At 33.1% G+C, this 20472-nt stretch overlaps 1 protein-coding gene across 4 annotated transcripts in view; it reads left to right on the top strand.

Moving 5' to 3' along the window:
* The window catches only part of LOC134235056 (uncharacterized), a 40681-nt gene extending 24642 nt beyond the window's left edge, over positions 1-16039 (top strand). For 2 of the 4 annotated variants that reach the window (XM_062717140.1, XM_062717139.1), the window contains 21 exons: positions 6941-7093; positions 7923-8034; positions 9179-9390; positions 9516-9857; positions 9978-10035; positions 10239-10494; positions 10933-11060; positions 11166-11239; positions 11333-11467; positions 11561-11737; positions 12024-12226; positions 12521-12841; positions 12948-13095; positions 13200-13405; positions 13506-13590; positions 13694-14451; positions 14552-14648; positions 14756-14940; positions 15083-15280; positions 15411-15601; positions 15708-16039. In XM_062717140.1, coding sequence (XP_062573124.1) covers positions 9206-9390; positions 9516-9857; positions 9978-10035; positions 10239-10494; positions 10933-11060; positions 11166-11239; positions 11333-11467; positions 11561-11737; positions 12024-12226; positions 12521-12841; positions 12948-13095; positions 13200-13405; positions 13506-13590; positions 13694-14451; positions 14552-14648; positions 14756-14940; positions 15083-15280; positions 15411-15601; positions 15708-15980 — 4020 coding nt within the window. In that variant the 5' untranslated portion in view covers positions 6941-7093; positions 7923-8034; positions 9179-9205 and the 3' untranslated portion in view covers positions 15981-16039. Of the gene's footprint in view, positions 1-6749; positions 7094-7357; positions 8035-9178; positions 9391-9515; positions 9858-9977; positions 10036-10238; positions 10495-10932; positions 11061-11165; positions 11240-11332; positions 11468-11560; positions 11738-12023; positions 12227-12520; positions 12842-12947; positions 13096-13199; positions 13406-13505; positions 13591-13693; positions 14452-14551; positions 14649-14755; positions 14941-15082; positions 15281-15410; positions 15602-15707 lie in introns of those variants that run through there. The other 2 variants (XM_062717138.1, XM_062717137.1) reach the window with 2 other exon arrangements.
* The last annotated feature ends 4433 nt before the right edge of the window (positions 16040-20472 follow it).

Raw genomic sequence — 20472 nt, forward strand, 5'->3', positions numbered from 1 at the left:
GTGGTGTAAAAACATGGGATAAAAAGAATCTCACATGATTTGTAGTTGGATATGATTTTTATCCAACTCGTTGTGTGTTTTTATCCCCTCGCAGGCAAGGGAAAAAAACACACAACGAGTTGGATAAAGATAAAAATAATATCCAACTACAAATCATGTGAGATCCTATATATATATATATATATATATATATATATATATATATATATATATATATATATATATATATATTTAAAAGTAAAAATCCAAAAATATCACAAAACACTTACTGCAAGCGCTTTCGCCATGTTCGGCTCTTCAGGCAGTTATACAAATGTCAGGTAGGGTACCTGGTAACGTCAAAAGCATAAAGTTCATTGTGACGTCATAATAGATGTAGGTAGCGTTAAGTTGGCGTAATTGTTAATGTACTAACTTTCACACATTATACAAATGAAATTTCAAAATATAAAATATACAGTATCATTTGCGATTAAGTTTGGGTTTAAAGAGGTTGATAAAATAGTCTTCTTTTGCCAAACGTAAATTTTCGTTTTCATTTGGAAGTTTATAAAAAGGGAAAATCTTAAATATTCCTTTGCCACATTTTGCGAAATGTTCAGAACACTATTTTATCAACCTCTTTAAACCCAAACTATTTTATCAACCTCTTTAAACCCAAACTATTTTATCAACCTCTTTAAACCCAAACTATTTTATCAACCTCTTTAAACCCAAACTTAATCGCAAATGATACAGTAACTGTATATTTTATATTTTGAAATTTCATTTGTATAATGTGTGAAAGTTAGTACATTAACAATTACGCCAACTTAACGCTACCTACATCTATTATGACGTCACAATGAACTTTATGCTTTTGACGTTACCAGGTAACCTACCTGACATTTGTATAACTGCCTGAAGAGCCGAACATGGCGAAAGCGCTTGCAGTAAATGTTTTGTGATATTTTTGGATTTTTACTTTTAAATATACCAAAAACTGTACCGATTCTTCATTTTGTTTTGAAATTTTTTATATATATATATATATATATATATATATATATATATATATATATATATATATATATATATATATATATATATAAAGCACAAAAAAACCAACAACACTGTATATCTTAAATGTCGGATCTACCAAGTAGATACAAGGTCACGGATGGAAATTTATATAAAGCACTAAAAATGACCAACGACACGAACAATAGAAATTGTCAAATTTTCGGGACGCCCTGTCCCTTCCTCAGGACAAAGAAAAAAGTTAAAAAGTCATAAGAACAAAGGAAAAAGAGAAACAAAAGCAACTAGCACTACTACTAAACTACTAAACACTAGATATTTACATACTTAATTACATGATGAATTGGAAATTTTTAAGAACACTAATAAAGAAAGAAATCCGGACCGCTATGAAATGCGTCCAGTCTATCGGGTATACTCGGGTGAAGTGCGATTTACATAATTGAACGAATTAATTATGCTAATTAATAACGACAATCAGTAAATCGTACATTGTTTCATTCTCTCAAAATGGCGTAACTTTACTTAATAAAGAATAATCGAAGAAAAATAATATAGCAGGGATATTTAAACATATGAATTATGATCAATTAAAAATTTTGAAATATTTAAGGACTTATATTACCGGGAAAAAATAATTAACAAAGGTGTAAGCAATACATAGTTATGAGAGTTGCTCGAGAGTTGGTGACGCAAATTAACTGTAGAGTCTACACTAAATTGAGAGAATAATCTTGTTTAGTATCATCAGGAATTGGGTCTAGTTTACGTTCATTCTGGTGAAGTCATTCAGTTTGTTAATACCATTAGGGCGGAATGACTTCAATCTGTGCATCCAGAACTTTTCTTTGCTTTTTCTCTGAGCATCTGTCCATCTTGGGTTATGGTCAATCACCACTACTGTCATGTCCTCCCATTTGTGACCCTCAAGGTTGAAATGTTCCCCAACGGGTTCATTGAGTTTTTTGGTCCTAATGGTCGAACGGTGGTTATTGACTCTCCTGCGGAGATCTCCTGTTTCACCAATATACTGTTTGGAGCAAACTTTGCAACTGATGAGATAAATGCAGTTGTCAGTATGACAGGACAAATTCCCTAGTATTTTGTAGCTGCGGCCTGTAACAGGGCTGTTAAAACTGTCTGTGTCAGTGCTGTGCTTACAAAGAAGACATCTTCTGTCAGAGCAAGTTTTAAAGCCCCCGTTAGGTAATGGGTTGTCCAGTCTGGTTCTTACTACCATGTCCTTTAGGTTCCTTGGGCGTCTGTATGCAGCCAATGGGGGTTCCTTAAAGACCTCTGCCATTCGTTTGTTTGAATGGAGAATTGGTAGGTTCTTTTGAAGGATACCGCTAAGGTTCTTAAGGACGGGATGGTATGTGGTTACCAGAGGGACCCTGCCGCTATTGTCTTTCTCCTTGTAGCGTAATAGGTTTTGCCTGTCATGTCCCGCCATCTCATCAATAGCTGTTTGTACGGTGCGGGCATTGTAGCCTCTTTTGCATAAGTGGGACTTAAGAAGACCACTTTGCTCCTGATATAAGGCAGGGGACGAACAGATGCGCCGAATTCTGGTGGCTAGACCCTTAGGCACTCCCTTAAAAGTGTGTGGGGGATGACAGCTAGAGGGCATAAGATATAGGTGGGAGTCTGTGGGTTTGGTGTGGAGACTGAATTCGATTTCACCATCAATCAGGGTAGATGTAGTATCTAGGAATACGTTTGGTAACCACATACCATCCCGTCCTTAAGAACCTTAGCGGTATCCTTCAAAAGAACCTACCAATTCTCCATTCAAACAAACGAATGACAGAGGTCTTTAAGGAACCCCCATTGGCTGCATACAGACGCCCAAGGAACCTAAAGGACATGGTAGTAAGAACCAGACTGGACAACCCATTACCTAACGGGGGCTTTAAAACTTGCTCTGACAGAAGATGTCTTCTTTGTAAGCACAGCACTGACACAGACAGTTTTAACAGCCCTGTTACAGGCCGCAGCTACAAAATACTAGGGAATTTGTCCTGTCATACTGACAACTGCATTTATCTCATCAGTTGCAAAGTTTGCTCCAAACAGTATATTGGTGAAACAGGAGATCTCCGCAGGAGAGTCAATAACCACCGTTCGACCATTAGGACCAAAAAACTCAATGAACCCGTTGGGGAACATTTCAACCTTGAGGGTCACAAATGGGAGGACATGACAGTAGTGGTGATTGACCATAACCCAAGATGGACAGATGCTCAGAAAAAAAGCAAAGAAAAGTTCTGGATGCACAGATTGAAGTCATTCCGCCCTAATGGTATTAACAAACTGAATGACTTCACCAGAATGAACGTAAACTAGACCCAATTCCTGATGATACTAAACAAGATTATTCTCTCAATTTAGTGTAAACTCTACAGTTAATTTGCGTCACCAACTCTCGAGCAACTCTCATAACTATGTATTGCTTACACCTTTGTTAATTATTTTTTCCCGGAATATAAGTCCTTAAATATTTCAAAATTTATAATTGATCATAATTCATATGTTTAAATATCCCTGCTATATTATTTTTCTTCGATTATTCTTTATTAAGTAAAGTTACGCCATTTTGAGAGAATGAAACAATGTACGATTTACTGATTGTCGTTATTAATTAGCATAATTAATTCGTTCAATTATGTAAATCGCACTTCACCCGAGTATACTCGATAGACCGGACGCATTTCATAGCGGTCCGGATTTCTTTCTTTATTAGTGTTCTTAAAAATTTCCAATTCATCATGTAATTAAGTATGTAAATATCTAGTGTTTAGTAGTTTAGTAGTAGTGCTAGTTGTTTTTGTTTCTCTTTTTCCTTTGTTCTTATGACTTTTTAACTTTTTTCTTTGTCCTGAGGAAGGGACAGGGCGTCCCGAAAATTTGACAATTTCTATTGTTCGTGTCGTTGGTCATTTTTAGTGCTTTATATATATATATATATATATATATATATATATATATATATATATATATATATATATATATATATATATATATAATATCTTTACTGAAAAAAATCTGCATTTTAGAATATTTAACCTATATCAACAAAAACATGACATGGGTCTTTTTACATAACAAAGGTTTAGAGTTCGAAATCTGTCTTGTGTCTGGACAAATGAAGTACAAATTGTTGATGATCATTTGAAAAACATTAGATCAGTAATCACAAAAAATGAAAATTTTCAGCATATGCTGTGTCCATGTCCCTTTAACGAGAAGTATTGAGTTGTGCAGTTTACGGTTTACTTTGACATTTAAACCTGAATTGATAATATAAGAAACCCTTTCTAGTGGTCATAGGTATGATGGTAGGGGCACTAACTTGTGAAAGCCAGGAGTTGAGGGTGGAGTGGTTGTCATTTTCTTCAAGGGCAACTTATTTGTCCTTTGATGTAACTCAATATTTCGTTTAATTTGAACGTTGAGCTAAATATTTTTATCGTGAAAGAGCTTACATTCGTACGGAAAAGATATGCCAGACTCTATGGAAACTTTTCTTCTTCTTCGTTAATACATGTATATCCCTTCTTTTTGTTTAATAATGAGTCTTACAAATACAGATAAATAATTTTCTCACTTCCCTTTAGTGAAGGGCGGCGTCGCGTGAATTCCAGTTTGAAAGCAAGTTTTTTTTTTCTAAACTTGCCTTGAAAGGAGCGGACTAGCAAGCTTTTCCTGTACTGCTAGGGGACAGATTCCGTAAGTCAACAGCTAACAGGTTGGATAGAAATGTTAATTTCTCTATAATAATGGAATATCACTATTTTAGTGAGATTTCCCTTTATTTTCAGTCGTATTTGTCCTCAGTTTCATAATATCAAATGGCTGCTTTGTGGCAACGAACTTTAAAAAAAATATTTCAAAGTGCGTTAAAATTGGGACAATATCAATGCACTTTGAAAAAAAAGTGCATTAATAGTTTACATCAATATATTTTACCATGGAGCCACTTAAGGCACTTTTCAAAAAATATGTAAAAAAAAAAAAAAAAACCCATAAATTCTGAATTCAAATCTTAGTAATCGAAAGCATTAGTTTTTTATTTATCTATCTATAGAAAAACTTATGAATTGATTTACTATTGCCTTCGCCCGGTTTCGATGGCTATATGCTTTTCCATTAATATGCATGTATATGTATTTACATAACTGGTATGGCGTTGAAAATTTCAAAGAATGAGTTAACTTTAAAGAGATCAAAACTACAAATTTTTGAGTACAGTAAAACGTATGAGAGAGGAAGAACTTTCATTGTTTTGAAAAATCAAATTGCCCCCCCTTTTCTTAAGAAAAAAGCGATGCTTTAAGTCGTTCACTTTTTACCCCCCCCCCCCTTCCCCCTAAAATCTCTAATTTTTAAAAAGAAAAGTATCGAAATCCTGATATTAAACAATTATATCTCCATTTTTTTCTAAAAGACCCATTTCTCATTTATAACATTTATCAAAACCTAAAATATTTCAAACGTCAATATCTCATGTCCTGAAGTGACCTTATCCGCATTTAACTATACGATTTCCGAATTTACATTTATTGTTACTTCACAGAAGGATAAAACAGGGTTTTTAAAAATTGAATCGTATCATAACAAAGAATTAAAAAAAAATAGATATGAAAATTGAATAATTTTTCTTATTGAAAGATATACTGTCATAACTGCAGTGTTAGCGATGAGTGCAAACAAATTTTCATAAAGCACTAACGCACCTTATGCAATTTATTTGCACACGCCGTCGCAGTTATAGGACTATCTTTCGATAAATAATGATTCAATGCTGAAGTATACATATTTCCATTTCACATATATTTTGTGTGTAGTATCCAGAAATCTATGACATTCAAAACAATATAACATGGAAAGGGATCAAAAAGTTAAAACATGCGTTTTATTTTGACGGAATAAGAAAAATCATGCTCTCATTGACTATAAGCTACTGTTTTATGAGCTCTTCCAATAGCAATACCATACACGAAGGGAGAATACATGGATTTTGAAATATAAATCACATTTGCAGTAAAGGAAGAGAGTTTAAAAATGCAAATATAAGCAATGAATAATTATTTTTGAAAGATATAGTCTCATAACTGCAACTTTGTGCAAAATTTTCATAATGCGTTGACGTGCGTTACTCAATTTGTTTTCAAACTGTTGCAGTTTTAAAACTATATATAATTCACATCCACTGAATATTTTTTTCATCCACTGATAATATTTTCTTTCATTTTTTAGGAAAACCATTGCCATTATTCAGTGCATGAATACAGTAAGCAAGTCAAATGCATAGATTTCTTGAGAAATGTCTGCTCCATCAGTTATACATACAATGGCATATTCATCTATAATACAATATTTAACATATTCAATTTTACTTCAAATGCTGTTGCAGAAAAAATAACATAACCCGCTTATACGCATTAATTCCCACACTAACAACCAAAGTAAGCATTCTATTATTTAAATATCTTTTAAAAAATAATGAATCATTGCTTGAATAATTGCAATCAGCTTAAATTATAATTTTAAAATTATTTTTTAATTTAAATTACATTCTCAATTCTCTGCATCTTACTTATAACGCACACACGGGTCCTTACAATTAATGATAATTTTGAAAAAAAAAAACTATTGTTTTCTTATGATATATCAAAATACATAAACACATACAATTAATATAATTTCGAATTATTTACCAATTTCACAGCAAGCTGAAGGTTTTCCATTTTCACAAACGCATTTACCATGAAGAAAGTCTGCTTTGTTATTACATTTTCCGGTGCATCTTTTATATTGTTTCATCACCAGTTTTCCACATTTGGTTTCTCTCTCTTTATTAGTCCAATTTAGTTTGTCGCATACTTCGCGCCGTCTTATTTGTGATCCCACACCACAGGTTCGACTACAAGCACCCCAAGGGGACCAAGGTAGCGGGCTACAGATGGGTTTATCATTGCAGACAACCGACAAAGCTGCTGTAGAGCTGCACGCCCACACGACGAGAACGAGCCACATCGTGGGCCATTTAACGAGAAACTGATTAAATCAGGTGAGAATAGATTTTATATACCCTTCCAATGCCAAGATTTAACTGATAAGGTTGATTTTTAAAAAGGAACATTTACCTGTAATGAACAAAAAGGTTTTACTTTTAAAATATACATTTTCCAAAAAAAAAATGTATAAAAACCATTGTCAATGAAATAAATCATCTTTATCTAAATTTTATGGATTTGATTATATACATAGGTTTAATTTTAGTACGTTATTTTAATTCTTCAAACAATCTTTAGATTGTTAATGTAATTACCTTCTTGGAAAAATGTCTTTCTATAATGACCTCAAAAGACGAGGTTATCCTGAGACTGTAAAGAACAGATAAACCTTATTTTCCCCTAAAAGTTTTCATTTAATAATATATTTCTTATTTTAATACGAAAGAAAATACAATTGAAACAAATATGAACACGAATGATAAATTTTAATGCTGATAAAATTGAATTCTGATATGTATTTTAAAAATTATTCTAACACATATACAATTTCTGGAATATGAAAGATTTTTAAAGAAATTATATTATTGAAAAATTGTGAAGACAACAAAATTGAATGCAATATTCTTTTAAACTATCTTTCTAAAAGGTATACCGGTATAGCTTAAAAATATACGAACATGAGAAAATCGATATTGATAAGGTTTACAAGTAATGTCAATTTTAGAAGGTGGGCAATTCATTCGCTCCGCCCCTAAATGTTGAAATTTTATAGACAAGAAACGTGTTGAAAATATCTTACATTTCCCTAAACAAAAGTGAAAAGGCTATGTTTCCGTTATTTTTTTTCGTAATTGTTCTTTGCATTGATAATTATCATTGCAGATCTTTTAACCACGAAGTGAAATACGAACATGAAAATGGAGAATTACTGATACTTAACAGCCGTGGTCGATTTGCAGAAATAATCGACGTAGACGAAACAAATTCTATCAAGGTAAGCTTTAAGAAAGTTTCATAAGAATATATTTTATTCCCTATTTATTTATTTAAAGTGTGATTGGTTCATAACTCGATGTAAACACGAGTTTTCGTGAATGAAGAACAGTAGCAAGTGGATGTGAAATAAGAAATATGACACGGATACAAATGTCGTAAAAGCCATTTAGTTTAAAGCATGAACTATTTCTAATATCATAGAAACAATAACCGCATATATAATAACTTGTATGAATTACTAGTATACGCGTAATTTACAATAAGTATAACATGAGGTACTGTGGGCACTGATTTAAAAAATGTTACCCCGCCTCCCATATGATTATAGTGGCAAAATCCATGCTCTGGGAGACCCGAAATAAGTGGCATATCAAATCAAGAAGGAAAAGAGGAAGTACATAATGACATTATATAATAATCTGTGAAAGTATCATCAAAAGGGGAGAGTTACGGAGATGGGTACCCTTCAATATTATAGAAAGAATGGCAATGTTAATAGTTTGCTATGGGAAACTCGAAATATGTGTCAAATTAAAAAAGTAAAATAACAGTGCACAATGGCAATATGTACCCAAGATTCTATGAAATATTTATCAAATTCAGTCAGTGGTATAAAAGGTGATTACATCCCAATCACTATATACCCTCCCACGTTTCAAGCAGTGATATAAATATCAAGGTTTTTAGTAACAAAAAGCCTCCCAAGGACGTATATAAGAGAACAGAAAAAAAATTACATGTTTTGTACACCATCCTTTGACGCTTAATTCTTCTTGGAACTTTTGAGGATATAGTGCTCATTTTCATATTTGTTTCCCTTGAGAAATGTTATATAATTCTTTTAAAACAGTGACATTTCAAGACGGATCATCCACCATTAAAAGAATATGTGACATCGATCCCGATGTTAATTTTATTATGATTACACATCTATTCTAATGAAACTGTTCTGTTATTGCTATAATAAATGAGAAGGCAGTTATTCTCTGAATTAACTCAACAATTAATAACACTATTTTTTTTGACGATAAACATTGGCGTTTGTTATATTGCAGTTGTGATTGGATTTTGTTTTTTATGCTTCATGCCTCTATTAATCATTAAAAATTTGCCACTTTTCCATTAGATTTTTCTTTAAACAGAGAATTCTGTGTCGGCATGGATTGATAATGATTGCTTTTAAAGAAAATCATAATAAACCTCAGTGGAAAGAAAGACAGATTCTACTAGGAGGCAGCAAATGGAACTGTTCATTAGGACAGGAAAGACCATCTGAAAATGGAATTTATGCAAAAGTTAGGAAGATATTTCATCCCACAAACACGCGTATGGACATTTTAACTAAAACAGTGAGGTGAGAAATAAGCAAATTTATTCATTTTGAAATAATTTAAAAAAAAAATCAGAAAATTCATAATATGGGGAAAAAAAATCCTTGACTCTTCCACTTTGATTTTCTCTAATCTGCTTATTTTGTAGTCCACTGGACATACTGGAAGAAGCCAAAATACATCTTCAATACACAACACACGTGGATAACAAAAAACGCCAGAAGAGATACCTTTCCAATATGTTAACAGATCTCCTAAACAACGTCGACTGGCACGCAAATGTTTCCCTGAAAGTCCACTACAATCTTGACAATGAGACGGACAGCGAAAAGTCAAATATTACTTTGCATCGATACACAGGTCTGAAGAATTTAATCAAGTGGGACATGACAGATAATAATAATTATACAAACCTAACAGACACTCTGGATAAGACTTTTACTTGGGACTGTCTATCATGCTACAGTGTTACCCAAATTAATTATGTGTTGTAAGTACACTACTCTATTACATGTAAATACTTCATTTTGAATTACATTTTACCTCAGATAATGTAAGCATGGTTCTCTAGCCTCTCTTAAAGAGCTCCCCTTTTACTGTGTATTTTTAGTGACCTGCTCATATACAAAGTCGATAATAAACCAGTGCTTAAGCATTACGTCTCCCAGGTAAGTTATTTCTACGATAATGCAAAATATGATATGATTAAAAGAATGACATATATATAATTACAAGTGACACTGTTTGTAGAAATTAAATATATAATATATATAATTACTATACTCATAAAGATGTCCTAGTATTTATTTCAATGCCTTCCCTTATATATAAATATTGTCGTGAAATTGAAATAAAAATATGTTGTTTTTAGTTAGACTCGGTTCTAAAATTGAACGCAGACTTCCGAATGCGATTTTTCAAAGAAGCCACCATAAGCGGTTCTCGTGTGTTGTGGAATACACCCAAACATGAACTCATTAATATCACTTTGGCAAAGGCGCCAAAATTACCTCCAGTCCAGCTGGTAGTCACCTCTAACAATGTTGTCTTCGCCAAAATCCATGGTGCCGTATCTCAGTATTCCGTTGTTAACACGAGCTTTCAAGCACATGGACAATATACACTGTGTAAGTAGCGATTTTTTTCTCAATATTTTATGGAAAGATTTTTAATCATCAAATGAATTTATCATTGCGATAAATAATGCTTATTTTTCTTCTATCCAAAACAATTTGTTGTCTTTGTTTCAAATTTTGAAATTCCCATATGCGTTAATCAAAATATAAACGACAGGTTTGATTTATAATACCTTGTATGATGTGCTATATGTTTTATGTTCGTGTAATTGGAGATTTGATGGGGTATGGTTTATCTCTCTGAATTTCTGTAACTATCTATTTGTCCACAAAATCTTATCATTGAGTGATTTGCACTAGAGCTTTCTGCTTTCGTATGAATTTCCTTGGCTGCCAACATTCTTTTATTTTTTTGATCTTGACCTTAGAGTTTGATATACTTTTATAACAGTTCTACTTTTGTAAAAGATTTTTGAATTTTTGATACAGCTAATAGTCTATCTGAAGGAAAGCCATCACAAGGCGATGCCACCACGTATAACTGGAATATTGACTCTGGAACTCTAAATGTTGAGACCAATGGGAACGCAAATATCACGGCATCTATATTTCAAACAGTATGTCTACCAATTGGATTAAAATGTTGAATTTCTTTGATGCCAGCTTAAGGGAATTCATTGCATTTCCCTTTTATAATAATTTTGTAAATATTCATTTTGTAGGTTGTTTTTAACGCTTCAGTTTTATGGTCAGGAAAAGACGTATCTGCCATCTTATCGCCTCCTGCTATAATAACGTACTTGTTTTCATATTTTTGTCTGTAATAAGATCCATTCATAAGGCAAAAATTCAATTGTAGACATTTTCTTCCAATCCATTTTCTTTTCAGAATAAAACCGACCGTGAAAATAGAATCAAATTCTTCGACATTTTCACGTTGTTACAGAAGTAGAATTATTGTTGATGGAGAATTTCAAATAGCAAGAGCAATGTTTAATGTTCATGCATTCGGACTTAATATATGGTAAATAGTTCAAGTTCTTTTTTCATATACAATCTAATCAATAATGTTTCATTCAATAAGAGTTTCAAACATGCCATTTCGTGATTAATTTAGGGACGTCTTGATAGCAAGCAAATTCCATCGACACATGGTAATGTTACAAAAAGTCATAAGTGAACGGTGTGCAGCAAAGTGTGGTTCCCCTTTCAATCTTGGTCCGCCTAAATCAGCAGAGGAAGTATGCGGGAAAATGGTTCACAAGATCTCAGCCCAGCAATCGTCTTTTAAAAAGTAATATAAATTCTTTTTGTCAAAAAATTTTTAAAATATGTCTACTTAATGATACTTGATAAAAAAGAGAAAGTCGTTTGGTTAACGCATGTATTTTACTAGTTTAAAAAAGAAGATGAATGACAATTAGGCAAGATCATCTCTTGAATGATCTTTTGTTAAACGAAATATGTAGAAAAACGTGTGGTGATAGATAATACATACAAGTGCAAAAACTCAACTTTTCAAATAATATTTCAATCAATGATGAATAATGGCGTTCAATATATAACTTTTTTGTCATTAGGCTTAACGTCCTGCTGGGAGACAGTATTTATTTTGCCCCAGACAATTTTACTAGGGAAGATTGGTGTGGAGAAACAAAGACATCTTGCACTAACTGTAATGATGAACATCAAAATGTTTTTTGCTCAAAAAGATACGCTTCTGCTAAAATGGCCACAGCACTTGCGACCCTTGTGGAATTGATCCGTGTTGAGTTTCCCACACGTATGTTACAAATATATGCAGATTCATAAGGAATTTTAATGTTCTATATAAAACGCTAGGGTTTTGTTTGTCATATTTAATCCTGATTAAATTTTTGATAATTTTCAATGCAAAATGGCATTTTAAGCTGAGTTAAAAATACTATTGAGTGTAAATAAAGGAAGGAGTAAAAGACAAAAATGTATCGCTTTTAACGTTTATTTGCACAATGAGTCCTATTTATTAAGATTCTTCACATTTATTGATGTTATCTTTCGACGAAATATTGATCTTAGAATTTTTTTTTTCTGTCAGGAAAGTTGATCGTAGAAGAAGGTTTCCAGGAGATAAGCTCAAGGTATCCATTAGGTAAACATGGGGAAAGTTCTCTATTCTACGAAGGGAGAGGCGCTGTGCTTTCTATTTCACAGCCGATCAAAACAGATGTTCTGAAAGAGTCCGATGTAAACATTCTCCAAAAGTTGTCCCAGTTAGCCGTATGTTCTGGCTTTGAATATGTTAACTTTATAAATAGCACAAATGAAGTAGAAGTTGCCGTTACACATGGTGATTATCATCGAAATGAAAACCAAGAAGATGGAAAAGAATCATTTGATGAAATCATTAGTGTAAAAGGTCTGTTCATTTTCTTTCCTTTTTGGAAAATATAAAACTATACCTCAGTAATGAAAGTAAAACAAGATTTAACCAAATTTAATATCGTGTGTCTAATGTTTTTCAGCTTTACAAATAAGCCCATCGTCCTGCGCCACAATTCGTCCATCAACTCTTGGCATTGGACAGACATACCCATCACAGACATCGGAAAGAATAGTTTGTGGCAATTCATTTTCAAGGGTTTCCAGATTTTATAATACTATTTATGATAGGTATATATTAGTAAATTATGTTTAATAATCATTTTTTAAATTTTGTGATTGTTACTCTGAAAGATATGTTGCGATTTTGATCATTAAAATTCTTCATTATGCAGGCTTTATCAGTACACATTTGACGATATTAAGTTTGCCCCAGAGGATCCTGCCTCTATGTGGTGTGGAAGCCCTCTTAGACCTTGTTCAAACTGCAGTTCAATATCAACAAGGAACTCGTGGAACATATGTTCAAATAGACTCATGACACCTAGAGCTGCTTTAAGGCTTCGAAAACTTACAGTTTTGGTTCGGCATCATTCATCAAGTAAACATTGCATATAGGTTTTCAAATGGAAACGTTTTCCGAAAAATGTTTTCCGGGCAAAAGAAACAAATTTATTTCAAATATAATTTGTATTTTACAGACATCAGAGTTCTTAAAGCCTTTGAAGAGGAAAATGAGAAGAACAGAAATTCGATTGAAGAATCGTCCTTATATAGAGAGGGGAGGTTAGAAATAACAAATTTGAAAAGTACAGCTTGCATAATTTTCAAGAAAAAAATGTTTCAGTAAAGATTTAATTTGAATTGATAAAGTGTGCTTTTCTTACAGGGCTTTAATGATTCAAATGGAAGAACCGTCTTCAATATCATACGCCAAGTTGGCCGGTTTAGCAATATGCGCTGGTTTTGATTTCGTCACACACATGAATGATACCTTTTTGGAAGTTTTTGTGAAACCTCAAGAACAATTTATTTCTCAAATTATAATGTATCCGAGCGGTTTAATTTTTACTGGTGTAAACAATCGAAATACAGACTTTGAACGGGAATACATACTTCCCTCTCTTTTTGCTAATGAATCAAGAATACCCCTTTTAATTGATGGGCAAAATGAAAATTCAAAGCTCTCTTTGCGATATGCAATATCTGATTTCAGATGCCCCGGGTACAGGTTTTTACGAATTGATCCCTCAATTGTAGAGTGCTTAGAACTAGCTTCAGATGAATTCGGTGAAAAAATAGAAGTTCTATCAGGTTATCGAGCAAGATCAGTCAATTTAGAAAATATCGATATGAGGCCCATTCATGAAAGGTTTCGTTTCCATGTTGGGCAAAGTGTAGAAATTGCGTCTAAGAGAGGGGCAGAGATAGATCTCATAAAAATAGGAATTGCTATAATGAGAATGTGTCCCCCTATTTCAAGACCCCAGCAAAGAACAATAGGTTTAGGGTGTCATAAAGACAGGCTTTATTTAGACTTTCATCCAATGAAATATGGAAATGAAGAACTCTACATCGATTTGTGGAATAACGGCGGGAAGTCAATCTATTTGAATTTGCTACCACGTGTGAGAACAGCATTGAAAGGTATGTACATGTATGTCCTCTGCATTTAATTCTTTATTATAGATATGTACTTTGACTATGGACGTATTACAAAGAATAACCAGGGGTAATATAATTTTAGGAGGTCCTGTCATAGTTCCTCTGAATAAAAGTAGAGCTTGTCAAACTCGAATTGACCAAGGACTTTCCTACCTAGTTTTCCAGCTAGGCCAAAAAGAGTGAGTCAATATTTTGTTTACCTAAAATCCTCATTAAATAAACGTTTATTTTTGTTTTTAAAAATATATAGAAATACTATCACTTGCTTCCAAAAATATCATTATAGACAATGCAAAAGCACCACAGATCTGGAATTCTGTTCAAAGACTCTTCAGTACAGGAAAGAACAAGCTGATTTACTCCAAGAACGGTTGTCATCTGCAGCAGGGTCTCAAAACCTGCCTAGATCTGAGATAATTTCAGAAATAAATGCATGCATTGTTGACACCTGTGGTGGATGTTTGGATTCTGGTACAAGTATTTACAGATGAAATTTATTATAACAAGCATTTTTTTAAAAACTTAATTGACAGCCAATATAATTTTTTAAAATATATAGGTACTAGTATTTATAATTGAACCACGCATTTATATGTTTCTTTAAAATTTTTAGGGTCTACCTGGGACAAAAAAGTTCGAAGATGTTCTGTCATGGTTAATAAATATATTAAAAGAGCCTCCAGACCATTCCAAAGTCTGTACAACAGAGCGACATTTTTTAATACTGGAAACCACGAATCAACAGTTCATTCACTAGCCTGTCATTTTGGATTTATATGTGTTGAAAATATACAGATTTATTCCCTTTTGAGTAAGACTGGTTATGTCTTAGTTTTTTTTAAATTGAATAACCTTATACTTTAAAATGAAAGATGTTATAATGAAATTGATACATTTATATTAACATGCCTATTTTTTTTTTATTTTTCAACATTTAAAAGTGCCGCTTTTAACTGCAACATTTCGACCCGACCCTTCACGTAGTGTAGAGGAAAGACTTTTTACTCCTGAAGATAATCCATCTCCCCTGTTGGAAATCATATCACAGGAAATGGCAATCAGGGCTAGTGGGGTTGTTCGTGTATTCCTAGATTCTTCGAAAGATTTGTCAAATCTTCGACATGTCCTTAAGGTTAGAATTACTTTTTATCTCGGCCTAATCAAAATTAGTACATTTATACAAGTGCCTTTTCTTTTTTTTGAAGGTTAATAAGTCATTCATTTGGTTATATTTGCAGGTCCTTTTGGTTCACAACACTAACGTGCAAGAGGTACAGTTTCATATAACAGAAAATCTCAAGAAAGAAACTATAAAAGCCTCGCTTCAAAGAAAAATTGAAACCTGGTCTGGTACCACGTGCAATACTTGGTCGAGATTTGCAGTAGCTCCATACAGCATACAGATTATTCCAAATCATCGCCACAAGAGAAGCGTCTTTAGGAGTGCGGCACGTAACCATGCAAAGCACATCTTGCGTAATTGGGAGTACGAATGGTTGTCCAAAATATAAGGAATCTGATTAACATTTTTCTATTTAATGCACTGTAGTCTTATAATCATTGTGCTGTAAATTGTTCTGAATAAAAATATTTGATTTAAATGTGTCATGTCCTAATAGAAAATCAAGTTAAAAGCATTGGGTATATCACCTTAACTAAAGACTATATGAGTGCCGTTCAATACATAATGCAGCATACGGTATACGAGGGTTGTCCGGTAAAAATCGTGGACAAAGCGTTTCTCTCGAAAAATAATGGACGCAGTAAGCTGAAATTTTCAGTGAATGTTTCTTTTCGGATAAAATATAGACAAAAATAAAGATTTTATTATGCTTGAATTTGCCCAGGGTACGGTCCTATGGAGCACGGTCACAAAACGAAGATTTTATTAGAGAGTACATGAGTATTGATCTGAAATAAAACATTTAAATAGATAAGATTTGGGTAAAATTTATACTTATTCGTTTCCACAATTTATTTTGCCGTTTAATTAAATATTATAAGGCATTTGATTAATTTTTGGCAGTTTCATGGACGTTTGAAATGAGAAGTGGCGAACACAACACACGAAAAATGATGACGTTTGATGACGCTACGGCGCAATGGAGAGCAGTTAGCATTGATTTAGATGGTATGATAACGCCGTAAGAAACTTCAAATGGATATTGAAGAAAAGAATCCCCAAAAAATCACCAGATCTTAAGTATAGAAATGAAATGGGAGTTTTCTTAATGAAAACTGTCTGGATGGAGTCCTCAGGTAGTACAAAACATACGGACAAACGGCTATAAATGATGCTGTCACTGATTTTCTATTAGTTGAGCGATGGTGGGAATAATGTCCGTAACTTACCAATAAATCGTCAGAAGATCGCACGTTTGTGCCAGATAGGTTCCTCAAACTGTGTGTGGAGACTAAAGTATGTTCATCAATGAAATACTTAATTTAAGTGGGACTTATCCAACTTTATTTTTAGCGGAAAGAAAAAACGTGACACTTTTAGACACTTTGACGTAATCATCCGTGCGCCGTAAGGCGATACAATAAATAATATAAAATCTCATAATTTGTTTATTTATGCATATATCTATCTCAAATTTGCTATGTTTACTCAGAAATTAGGTATTAGTGAATTTCGGAACGCAGTGATGATTATTATTCACGCGAGACAACTTGTCCACGATTTTATCGGACAACCCTACGAATAATAATAAATGTCTAAGTATTTGATTTTTTTCACAATCGAAAAGTTCTGAGGAGAAGATCTTAATTACAAAAATCCTATGATTTTTCCTATTGTCCTTGCAAAGAAATTAACTTTAAAAGTATGCAAGATCACTACACTAAGCTAAGACTGTTTGAAATTTATTTTTAAAAACACATGTCTGTGACATTTTTGTCCAATTTCTGATTGTTTTAGAGCACATTTTTTAGTATGGCCCTTTGTATAATAGAATATGGCAGATCTTATGATTTCCTGGACTTGATTTTTCTTTTTGAAAGGTGTTTTTTTTCAAGTTTGGAAAATGAAACAATCAAAGTTGAAAGATCTTGCAATTATCGTGGTGTGACAAAACATTAATTTTCTGTTTCTCCCCAAAAATCCCTTTACTCTTCATAGAGTGTGGGATCATGAAGAAATTTAATGTTGTGGATTCCTGATTCTGGTTCCTTCCATTCAGAAACCTTTCGATTTTCTTTTTTTTTCTTCTTTTTTTTTTTTTGGCAAAAATTTGCTTTCTAGAATTCTCCAGATATTGAACTGCTTCCTCGAATAAGAATTCGAAGAAAAAGTCCATGCACTAATATTTAAGAAAATGCCATATAGAACTGTTTTTATACTTTTGCAATTCTTTGCTCTTCTCATATCTCGGCTATTTTTGATAAGTGCATCTTATTGTAAATTGGTTTGAGGGTTTAAAGCAATGGATTCAAGTTTCACTATCTGTTTGAATTTCAGACATACCTGAATAACTACAATTTTTGATTTTTTAAAATAATTGTCTCGATATTCTCACACGCTGTCGTTTTCACTCAATTTTCAAAACATAGGGTGACCATTGAGCACAAAGCATTTTTACTGTCAATTTTTTCTTTAAAAGAGTGTAAACTACCCACAAAATGATGCCTATCCACTTTACTATGTGTCTTTAAATTAATCAAATATCATCAGTGATAATTTGTTGAATTTTGGCAAACAGTACATTGGTTGTTGCAAGTCTCTGTCGCCAAGGACGGTACCCATTTTTTATGTCCATTATATCATTTTTTTTTCATTGAAATCCACCTGCTCACGTGTCTCTAAAACAGACATTGGTTGCTGAAAATTTCACATCAATTCAGAGTATAAATAATGGACTAACAATTAGTATGAAAAACGTCAGTCAGCATTTGACTCAATGATAAATTTTATTTGCTGAGAAGGTCATGTATCGACCATAGAACTTAATTTCATCCTCTGGGTCATTAAGCATTGAGTGATCTGCATCATCTCAACACCTACTTCGGCACTGTGTCTCGGATCTTAAGGTCACTAAAAGTAAATACGCCATGCGCTCGGCATATTGAAGTGATTTCACTTTGAAGTTAATGTTGCAGGTCCTTCTGATGAGGCCTTAAAAACAGTGGTTCCGTGTTTCACTGACCTGAGTGCTGAGTAAAGATAAAAAATTGACATCATCACCGATATATGAGGATGTCTCTAAATGGGTTAAAATTCTCGACTGGGAGATGAAACAATCTACAATCAATCAATCAACCTTCTTCTTCCTAAGTACATTTTGTACGCGAGTGAACTCGTAAACTACTTATCCGATTAAGGCGAAATCATCTTATCGTCAGTAGGCATGTTATGTTGATTTGTGGAATCTAGGTCATTTTGTGCACATAAAATGGCCAATAAAAATGATTTAGCCGTCATTTTATTTTATGAAATGCTATGAGACTCATTGAAGAGCGATATATTAGTAGTGTAGACATGAGACATGTTCAAAATATCATGAACCCCTGCGGATGCATGTTCGCTTTGCCGTGTTTGCTCTGTTCCTACTTTGTATTGTTTTATGGACGTTTGATCTTGCATAATTTTCGTTATCTCAATATATGTTTCACTCTAATTGACTGAAACAAAATTCTTTTATTCTATTCTAACAAAATACTTTGAAAATTTAAACAGAGACATACAATACAATGTTCTAAAGCATAATATATAAGAATTAACATGAAAGCACGCGCATGTACGTGAGCTGCAATCTGATTGACTTAAACTTTAAATGCCTATAACTTTCTTGGTTCTGAATAAAACAGGATGAATTTTAGAATATGAATAGGTATAATGAATTTCTACATAATGCAGCTATCATACACTGTAATAAAATGCAAGTACATGCATGCACATTCGCGCGCAATGCGTAAAATAACCAACAAATTTGAAATACAGTAACAATGATATCTTTTTTATTTCATTCTCATCAATTAGACAACATAACATTATCATCTTGCATATGCATGATCTAGCTTGCACTCACATGCGATACGTTAAATGACATGTACTTGATATCATTGTAACATTTATAATTCTTCTATGAAATACTTGAATATCCTCCGTATGCAGGTTACATGTACTTGCTGCATAGGTAAGTGTAGTTGACGATTGAAAAGTAAAAGTTATCTCGTTAATCATAAAGCTTGGTTGTTAGATTACCATTAAAGTCATTTAAGTAAAATATCCAAATATGAAACAGATATGTCCGACTCTGTGTATCTCAAGCCCTTCGGAATATATCGTGTCGACATAAGAATTGACATAACCATTATTAAATGATATTACGTTGTCGACATATCTAAATGTCCAGTTGAAGGCCATAGCAAGTGTTTTTCATATATAAGATTTTGGACAAATTCTAATTTATATGAATGCAAAAATACGTCTACTTATAACGGGGCGCAACTGGTACCCATTGGAATTGTAATAGTCTGTACTGAAATTATTATTGGTTTTTATACCCCCCGCTTGAAAAGCGGGAGGGTATATAGTAATCGGTATGTCCGTCCGTCTGTAAGTCCAGCTGTCTGACGTCCGTCTGTCTGTTACGCTTTGGAGTACACATCTCTTATGCGCAAACTCCTCGTATACCACCGAGTGTAACTGAATGAAACTTTCACAGAATCTTTATTACATATTGCCATTGTGCACCTCCTATTTTACTTTTTAATCTGACACATAATTACGCGGACTTGTTGCACAGAAGAATATTTGACGACATAATCGGGCAAAATTTCACAAATAATATAAAAGAATCTTTACTTATATGGTCTTCAAAATTTCATATCAAAATGTTGTAAATTGGTATTAATTTTGAGTGATTTTTCAGGACATACCATTAAGTCACGGCGCAGCAATCTTCGACGTCACAAGCATTATAAAAAAAAATATGTGATTGAGCTTTCATTTTCTCAACATTTTCCCTTGAGTACCTGGTATAGTTTGAGTTACCCTATCTA

This window comes from Saccostrea cucullata, unplaced genomic scaffold (genome assembly GCF_032062105.1).
Source record: "Saccostrea cucullata isolate Sc308-1 unplaced genomic scaffold, CSIRO_AGI_Scuc_v1 ctg17, whole genome shotgun sequence".
NCBI classification, from domain to species: domain Eukaryota; kingdom Metazoa; phylum Mollusca; class Bivalvia; order Ostreida; family Ostreidae; genus Saccostrea; species Saccostrea cuccullata.